Genomic DNA, 9,895 nt, shown 5'->3' on the forward strand with positions numbered 1-9,895 from the left:
TTGATGAGCAAGTGATAGACACACATGAAAGAGGTGGCTCTTTTATTCTGGTAGACAGATTGGTGCTGGGGACAGAGAAGGTCAACAGTGGCCAAACCAGTTTTCCAGTGGGCATGTAGCCTTCAAGTAGCCATACCGCTAGGGTGGGCTCCCAAGCACCAAACACCAAGAAAAGGGTTCTGCCATCTTGGGAGTGGGAAGAATATTGCATTCCAGTATAGCAAGATGTCACCGTTACCAGGAAGTAATCATCAAGCCAAAGGGGATGTAGTAGTCCATTGACTAATAGTCACCACATCTCCTGAGGACAAAGCTTGAGCATAAAGGTAGCACCCCTAGCATCCAGATCTTATAATGCAACTGATCTGCTGTTCTCTGGCAAAAATAGGCTGCAGCAAAGACTGGCTCCCACCTGCTGTTCCTGGGATGGGAAAGCGAGGGCTGTGCTTGTGGTGCCCTTCTTGAGAAAAGGTCTTACCCAAGCCCCAAACAGATGAGTGACTCCAAGAGTCATTTGACTGTCTTCTCCATACAGCTACTGGAACATAAAAGCTAAAGAAGCCTTCCAGTGAATTTTGTTCATTTTGGTGTCTAAAAACTCCTACAAATAAGGTCTATTTTTATATATGTATGGTACTTCTAAATGTTTTGCACGTATTCCTTTGTTAAAGTCTGACTGCTCCAAACCACAGCTACGTAGGGTTGAGCTGAGATTTTACAAACAAGTCTGACTGGACTCAAGCTGGTTTTGTGAGTTTATTACATAGTGAGGTTTCACAACAACATCATATAATAAACCACTTTACTCACAGACTAGTTGAATGCTATTGCTTAGAGTGCAATTTCTAGTGGTTATATCAAGTATTTCAAGACTTGAGTGAATACGGACCATGATCTAAATTGGCAGTTTCTTTCATTACCTTTCTTAAGTATTTCAATATAGATTATATATCTGCTGCCTTAAGTCCAAACCTATGGAATCAGTGTGACGAAAGGAAAGTGTCTGCTGTGTGACCCTCTACAATCACTATCAAATGTATGGCAACTCTACTGTCTGAGCCTTTAAAATCTCTCCAGATCTAGAGAGTGCCCTCAAGTCTAAAGCCTATGGTTGTGAGATTTGCTGAAAATGTGTATTTCACCTTCTCTTTATATGCAGAGTCTTGGGTACATGATATGACTATTAATGTACCTCCAAGCAATACGAGGGAAATGAAAGAACGCAGAAGGTAGAAATAAAAGCAGTAAAAATAGGCCACGGAAAATTGCTTACCAAGTTAACAGAAAGGCCTCTAAAGTGTATCGATTTTTATACAATTCTTTCCAAAAAATTATGTGTCAGAATGTGCCATTTGACCACATATATAACAGATTAAACTTAGGGCGAAAATTCACCCACCTCCGTGTCTTTCGCATGAGTATCGAAATCTAATGAATTTTTACATAATTTCCTTGGAAATACGTGATGTATGACGCAGTTAATCCACACGCTTATTTAGTGTTTTGGAGGAAGTAACCCATCTAAACCACATTTGAAGCCAGAGTGGTGAGGTTGCCCCCCACTAGTATAGTGGCAGGTGTTTTCGGTTGCTTGACCCATGTGCTTTTTGCCGTGTGAACTTTGTATTTGTGCCACACTAGTGTCGAGGTTCAACAGCCATACTTATTGTCATTTCCGGACAGAAATATTTTATTATCGCAGAATCATTAGTTATTGAGTAGTATCTACCTACACACACACACAGATCATCCTTGACCTACTCGAAATGATGCCTGTGCTCTTAAACTGAGGTCATAATATACATATAAAATCTGGAAACTGATTTCGCAGTTCAACCAATCTTTAAACATTAACTGAACTTTTGATCCCTCTCTTTTCCAATTTATTACACTTCAAGACCTCAGCAATTTACTTGCAAGGGACAAATTTGTACTTACAGTTGCTTCTGAAGTCCACAAAAATATGTCAAAGACAAACGTGAGACAGAAAGAGACATGTAATGCTATTGAATAAATCTACATTAATTCCAGGTTTTCTTTCAGATCCGCCTTTTTACAGATCACTTGAACTCTTTAATCTCCGAAGCTCAAACACAAGGTCTGGAAAAGTAGTCTTGGTTTGGCATTGTTGCAATAAAATAATCCTGGTTGCACGAAACAACAAGCATAATACCTTATATGTGTTACATAACAATAGTGCACGCTATATATTTTAAATGCAATGGCAGTGGAATGTAATTAGGGGTTTAAGTGGACCAGGTCCCTCCGGGTCTCAGACACAGTAGTAATTTAAAACGGACATTGAAACGGGTCCCCATCAATCCCTCTATGGCCTAATCAAAACCACTGATCAAATACTGAACAGCTACTTAGGTAATGTCCGCGGGTTAGTTCCTATTTATATTTCACATGTTTTACTTAATTTTGCTCTCTCTGAGATTGTTAGCTATTTCTAGGGTGTTACTTTTTATTTTTTATCGAGTAGCATATTACTCTTGTAAATTCTTTCGAATGAGTCGCCTCTAGATGCTTATAACTGATTATATGATTGAGCGCTCTGGCGCTCAGGCTGAAGGCACTGCGAGTTTCTCACTGTGCTTGTCAGTGGGTCAAAAAGGCGTTCACAATTCATGGTCGTTCCCATCCATGACCTCTCTGCTGAAAGCAAAGAGCAATGGTCATGTATTCCAATTGCAACTGTGATTTTGTGCAAATGGGTGTTAAGGACGAACAACGTTGTTAAACTATGGAAATAAGGAGTGTTTAGAGGTGAGTGGGTGCGTTGAACATGTTTTGGGGTTGGTGAAGTGAAGGAGATGCGAGGAAGAGCATTCAGTAGAGTGAAAACAGTGTACTGAAAAGGAAAGAGACCTATGAAATATGTAGGTGGGCACGATGTGGAGAGCGAAAGGGCATGCACGTCTTGTTAGACATAACTGGAGACCGTCAGAAACTCTGAAGGCCACTGCCTCTTCCACAGGCCTCAGTAATGTTAAATTCATAGTCTCATAATTTCAGAATTAAACCATTTTTAACATAAATTATTTGCAACAAAATCATGAGTGACAAAGCTAATGGTCGTGGCTGGTGTTTGTGTCAGTTGTGTGTTAAATATCTGGATACCACAGGGAACTCACAGAGGAACCAAAATACTGGTTGGCTGTCAGACTACTGGAACTGCATAAATGTAGTTTACATGCTTAAGCCATGGCCTTAATTACCTAGGACATACCTGTTTTAGAGACCCTGATGTATTCATCCGAGGTAAAGCCTTCAATTGAATTGATGAAATGTGGGTTTAATTTAGTTTTAGGTGGGTGGATTGTGAAGCTACATCAGCTTAGGCACTTATCAGGGCAAAGAGACAAGCAGGGCATCGAGTGCCTTAAAACTTCTCTTGGAGGACCCTGTTCCTGACAGTGCCTGACCCAAATTCCAAGTATAGGAGTAACAAAAAGAAAGATATTGGAAGACAGTGGCAGGAACCAGAACAATCTTCAGACTGAACATTGATGACAAATGTGCAGTGAGGGAGAAATCTTTTTTATTTTAGTGTGTGAAGGTAACTTTGAGGGTGGGAAGGCTGATGTTTCAACAGCTGATCTCAGAAGAGCATTACCTTGCTAAAGCGATAGTCAATATATTTTCTCCCTGTACTTCACCATAGCCAAGGGTAAGAGATAATTTTTAGCACAACCTTTCCTTTTGCACGAAATTTGTAATCAGGCAGGGTCTTATTAAAACCCCTTCATTCATGTCAGGGATTGAAGGGTGTTAATGTTCTCTTAAAAGTCAGCCATCTTCACGTCTAAAGTTCTTTGCAAATAAGTGTGGCATCAATATTATTTTTGCATTATTTTGCACCTCTCACGTGAGTGTCAAATTACACCAGATAGGAGACACATTTATGGCTATAATGCAAACAAAAAACACAGACTTGCAAAATATCTCTCTGATCCTTGTACATTTACACGTAAAGAAAGAGTATATTACATGCAATGACCCCGGGATGCAACATGTGTGTGCACCTGTTTTCAGTGGTACTTCTGTGGGAACCGTGGTATTATAGTAGGGACTTAAGATGCTCGCAAGGTGTCTTCTGTAAATCAGATAGTAGTGCACATCTAGTGCCAGTGCTATGTTAAGGGGGTGTAGCAAGCACATAAGGGAAATGATTTACCTCTGCAGCCACACCACATTACGAACTTTGGAACAGGGGAAAAGAGCTATCAGTAGCCACACTGACTGCACCACAAAGAGGTGAGAAATTCGGAAAAAAAATCTGAATCACTATATTCGCTTAGTAAATAAGAAGACGTTTTAGCATTAGCAAATCGACTGGTGTTTAGATTCAGAGAATTTGTGAATGTAAAAACTCTTTGCACATGTGGCCCAGGAATAGAAAGGTTTTCTGGAAACAGAGCAGGAAGATACATTCTTCTGGATCTACAAATGGTCAGTGAGGTAAGACAACACTGAGGAAGAAGTGGACAACCCATCTGGCCAACCACTTACTTGCAGAAAATTTTGGCCAATAAGGGTGATGTTCCTTATTCTCCAAATGACTATTCTGACTGGAAAAGAAACTACTGGCTCTACATGGATGTCACTTAAAAGGTCACATATGTATGACTACAGTGTGTAAAAGACAAGTAATAGACAAAAGCAACCTACGGGTTATTTTCAATTGCCCGCTTGGTGTTAATCACTCTTTAGTTAAATACTTCCCTTTTTCACAGTCACTAGCAGCTGGTGTATCTATGATGCAGTCACACATCGAGAGCGTGAAAGGCCTCCTCAAGAGCATCAGCTCCGTATTTCACTGGACAACAAACAGCAGCTACCTAGAACAGCATGTGCACCAGTGCACACAAGGAAAAGGCACTCCCTGACTATGTTCAGTGAATCCCTTAGGCCTCTGGCCCCAGTGCCACTGTACCTGCTCCACCACTGATAGCTATGCACCAGACAACATGATTCCAGGCATGAATGGCGCAGTTTTCATCGGTAATGGGGTATAATGCAGCCATGGTTAATACATAACAAAACTTATGCATATTCATGTCACACTATGGAATGCACTACCTGTGAATACATTATCTGCATGTTTTATTTGTTTTATATTAATTAGCCTTTGGAGAGGGACATGCAAGAATGGAAGAGCGCAACCAGAGTGAAAAATAATACCCATTTATGTGGCGCTGCAGATCATTGGTTCAGAACCTAGTATTCTTGGGCACACTGAATAGAAGAAAATGTTTCTGTTTGTCATCCTTTGCTAATATCACATCAACCCACTGTTCCATTTTGATGGCTAGATTTTAGATAATACCGTTGTGGCCTACTTGCTTTGTTTTCTTAATTTCTTATGGTCAGCGGACCCTATTACATTAACTACTTCTGTTGAGTTGCATTGTACAGACATTTACACAATGATTTATCATCCCTTGTGGGCCCCATAGCACCGAGTTGTTGTAATTAGAACTGAGGTAACCTTAGCACAACTTTGCAAAGGTGTGCTATTTTGCTACATTTTACTCAGCAATGATTGTTACAAAATGAAATTAACGTTTCTATTTTCTTGTGTTATCCAAGCATAAAAATAAACGTTGCTTTTGATGATAGTCATGAATGAAGTAAAAAAAAATGCAATATAACACCTGCTTTTTGAGCCCCAGCTGCACTTTGGTATCGCAGATGGGGCTGCAGATGCTTGGCATGGCTTGGGCAGAAGGGCTCTATCCTTGTCCCACATCAACTGAAGAGATCACAATAGAGCTGAGCCAAGCATCCCAAGTATTACACTACAACTTGTAGTTTTAAAAAGACAAAAACCATCAGTTCTATGACAGCTGAATGCAAGAAATACTAAAAGGTGCTTTCATTATGTAAGTGTGTCTGCAATTGAACTGCAATTCATGAAATATTGAAAAAACAAAACGTTGTTTTTGTATGATAGCAGATGGAGAACATTAAATATTCTGCAGTGGCCGATGTGCAGAATAAGCAGCCTGGACAATTGGGTTCAATCCCCAGCTTCCCTATTTGGCCGAATTGTGTGATCTTGTTGAAATCTGATTATTTCACTGTTCTTCACGTCTCTTAAAATCACATCTGAAACCACCTTGAAAAGTTCAGCCTAGGATTTAGGCTACATAAAAGACTCAATATCATGTGGTTTAATAGACAAAAAAGTTGCATCACAGACAACAATATTGGCAATATTTTCATTGTAGATGACAAACTGATATCTCTTGGCTTCATTATGGCAGTGATGTCAAGGCATTAGAGGTATGGAAGAGGTGATGTTTAAGATCATTTAATTTTAACAGATGTCAATACGGTGGTGTAATGTATTTAAGTGAACCATGAGCACTCAATAACCTATTTTAATTGCACGAGTCTTTAAACTTTTTTCTATGACGTTTGCTTTATCATTTATATGCAGAATGCTTTGTTGCTGTTTTGACTCTTAAAGCCTACTCAGACTCCTGACTTGGCTCTTTCGTGAATTTCCTGGTGTACCCTAACTCACCACCGGTTATTACAGGTGTGTGTTGGTATCGGTGCATACTTGGAAAAAGTGACACTTAAAAAGTGTATTACGGGGAAGTTTTTCACTCTCTATTTGATTTGACGGCACTCAGGGCCCCTCCTTGAAAAACATCTCTGTAAATCATTGTTACCCAGATATAATTCTATGTATCATGCATTTCCTTAAGCTTTAACCGCCAATACACAGTGACCCCTAATGTATCCTCCTAGTGTACTTTCCTGAAACCATACATAAAAACCTGATTTAAATGCATTTATAACACTTACTTGATTACACCATCCTCGACGTAAGTCGTCTTATAAAAACCAACGAGGGACCCGTTCAGCCGGCCCGCGAACTCGAGCGTGAGCACGTAGTGTTCTTGTTCCCCCGTGGGCTGCAGCTGTGAGCCCGCTTCCACCACCACGTACTCGTGCTCAGTGTACTGGAAGCAGCCGGACACGGCGACGGCCTGCTCCCCGGACCCGACCTGGTCACGGGTGAGCTCCGGCACCTTGGTGAGGCGCGTCTCTCGCAGGTGCAGCCACACGTGCGAGCTGGGCCGCGTGAGCTTCAGCCAGATGCGCACCTTCCCGGTGTAGCTCTCCTCATCCATCATCGGGTGCAGCTCCAGGTTGTAGTGCATTGGTTCAATGTAATCGGGCAGCCGGAAATTTTTCCAGTCCCCGGCCTGATTTTCAGTGGCAGGGCAGAAGACCTCTGTAGGGCCCGTCGAAGGAGCAAGGCTCGGTGTGGCGGTGGTGCTCGAGGGGCTTGCTGTTGCTTCTGGAGCAGGGGACTCTTGGCAGGGCTCCGGGCGCGTGAGGCCCACACCTAGCCCTACTGCTAGCCCCACAGCTGCCACTGCGGCGCAGATAATGGCCACGTGCTTGCCCCTGATGCAGTATCTTTTAGTCTTAGTGACATCTGACATTTGCAGTGCATCCATTACCAGTGGAGGGGGCAGGCAGAAGCCCTCTCTGCCAAGTGCAGATACGTCTCACTCTGTGGGATTCCTCGAGCGCCGCCACAATGTGAAGATGGAGGATAGGTAGACTTTCCTCCCTGTTTCTCTCTCTCCCTCCCCTGCAGGCTGGTGATTTTGCAAGCAGCTGCTGCTGTTCCCTGGGGAATGTTATCCCTGAAGAATGCGAAGGGAGACTGAACGACTAATAGTGATAACACACTCCCTTTATAAACGCCGAACCTTCCGCTTCTACTCCTGCGTTCTGGGTATGGTTAAATATAAAACTGTGTTGTGTTAATCAACAAGTGAGGGACGATCACATGCCTAGCAGTGTCAGCAGCTCATAAAACAGGGCCATGCACCGCTTGACAGACCATATAGATTTATCTCGATGGACCCTGGCACTTCAGTATTCCTAAGATCCATGTGTTAGAAGTCAGTGAGAATGGTGATTTTAGTTTGAAAATTGTTTTGCTCGTGGGGGATTTCACTAACTAGGTAAGATCCAGCTGTCTATTCCAACGCAACGGGTTTGTAAACACGCACAGCAAAGGGTGCTAGCTGACCAAGTGCCAAACTTAGGGTTTAAGGTAATTTTGAAGGGCCTACGACACAGAAAGTCAAAATGTCAACATGATTGCACTGTATAGATTTCCTTTTAGGATTGTTGTCAACCAGGCTGTACGTAACACTTGAGAAAGCAGTGATTTGTATTTATTGATTATTGTGTGCCATTCGTGTTAACAAAAATAAAACACAAGCTTTTATGTACATGGTTAAAAACCGAAACTGGCTAAAGGAAAGGTGGCCCTTATTCAAAGCAGCATAATCCAAAATTGTATATCACTACACAGGTACCAACACTTTCCCACATAACAGATTGCTATGAAGAGTGTGCAACCCAGCATATGTGGGACTACAGAAAACACCTCAACCTACCTGTACAGTTGGTGTGCAGGGACTACGGAGAGACAAAATGGGACAATTCATGGCAGAAGCATAGAGTGTTCAGCAGACCTGAGAGTGCCTTCTGCGCTTTTGGCCTTGACAACCATGTTAAACTGGTACTCATTAGCTATGCTCAGGTAAGAGAAAATGGCTCATGAAGGAAATTTTGAACGTGTGAAAGGAAGGACATAAACAAATAGAATGAGGTAAATATTGCAGGATCATATGAGCTCTTTCTTAGTAACATTATGTGTGAGAAACAAGGTTATTAATTAATGATGGTTTGACCCTATCTTCTTTATAAAACATGAACCTGTAAGTTTACAATACAGTTCAGTGAAAAAATCCTTTCTCAACCTGGAGGTGAGGCCAATCAGGTCAAGATGGCGGTGACAGTTAAGGCAGGCTGCTGCCCAAAGCCATCAACATCTGACCCCATCTGACACTCTGGAGGGTCCAGAAGAGTGGAGACTTATGGGGAGTGGCACGCAGTATTGGCTGCTTGCAGCCCAGGATTGATGAGCCGTGGCTCTGCCTTATGATCATCTTCTGGGTCCTGATGTCTCCCCCAATCCTTCACACTGCACACCATCAATGCAGTGGTTGCTCCCACTGGATACCTTGGATGTGGACTGTGGGCCAGCATGCCATAGTGAGGAGCTTGACTTCTGGTTCTGCTGCCAGGCGTGGCTGGCCCCAGCCCTGAACCATAACATTAAAGACCTGGACTGCACAGTAGATTAACAGTTGCATGCTGGCGGAGTCATGGGTGCTAGCCTATACGGAGGCAAGGTCATGCTCCCATTCCATGATGGGAGCCATCTGCACTGGAGGATGGGGCTGGGGAGAAAATGGAATGTTTATTTTGTACACATGTATTAAGGCCGAATGGATTGCAGGCACACTGGACAAGCGACAGAGGGAAGTGGCAAAACTCTGTATTAACCATTAGCCTCGTAGGGTAGTGACATTGTTGAAGATGAGCTGGAGACACTAGGGGTGTTAATGGCTCATAACTCTTTAATGGCACCAACATGTATATCACACAAGCAAAATACATTACGAAATCCTTCATACTTCCTCCGGTCTTGAGTGTGAGGGTCACAGTGGAGCTTCTAGTTGACTGCTCATGCTACCACTGGATGGATCAATCATTCCTTTGGACAAGGGGTAAGAGGCCCAACTCACAAGAAGAGCTAGGGCACAGTGCATGCTTACAATGTGCTCTTACTGCATCCCTGCCGAACTTGCACTGAAGGTAGGAGTTCTCTCCCCAGGAACATTCAGTATAGCCAAGGGCCTGCTGCATAGGCCCTCAAGTATGGGAAGTCCAGAATCGCTAAACTGCTGATCTTACCTCCTTTGCATCCCCCTAGTGACACTGAAACAGATCAAGCCGGAATTCTGTACTCAACTGCACAGGATTCATACACGAAAGATCACAA

The 9,895-nt window shown here is 42.7% G+C and overlaps 1 protein-coding gene across 1 annotated transcript in view; it reads right to left on the reverse strand.

Annotated features, from left to right (window-relative positions):
• The window catches only part of ENPEP (glutamyl aminopeptidase), a 257,425-nt gene extending 249,684 nt beyond the window's left edge, over window positions 1-7,741 (reverse strand). The window contains exon 1 of the mRNA XM_069230243.1: window positions 6,823-7,741. Coding sequence (XP_069086344.1) covers window positions 6,823-7,484 — 662 coding nt within the window. The 5' untranslated portion in view covers window positions 7,485-7,741. The remainder of the gene's footprint in view (window positions 1-6,822) is intronic.
• Window positions 7,742-9,895: the final 2,154 nt, after the last annotated feature.

This window comes from Pleurodeles waltl, chromosome 1_1, assembly GCF_031143425.1.
Source record: "Pleurodeles waltl isolate 20211129_DDA chromosome 1_1, aPleWal1.hap1.20221129, whole genome shotgun sequence".
Classification (NCBI taxonomy): domain Eukaryota; kingdom Metazoa; phylum Chordata; class Amphibia; order Caudata; family Salamandridae; genus Pleurodeles; species Pleurodeles waltl.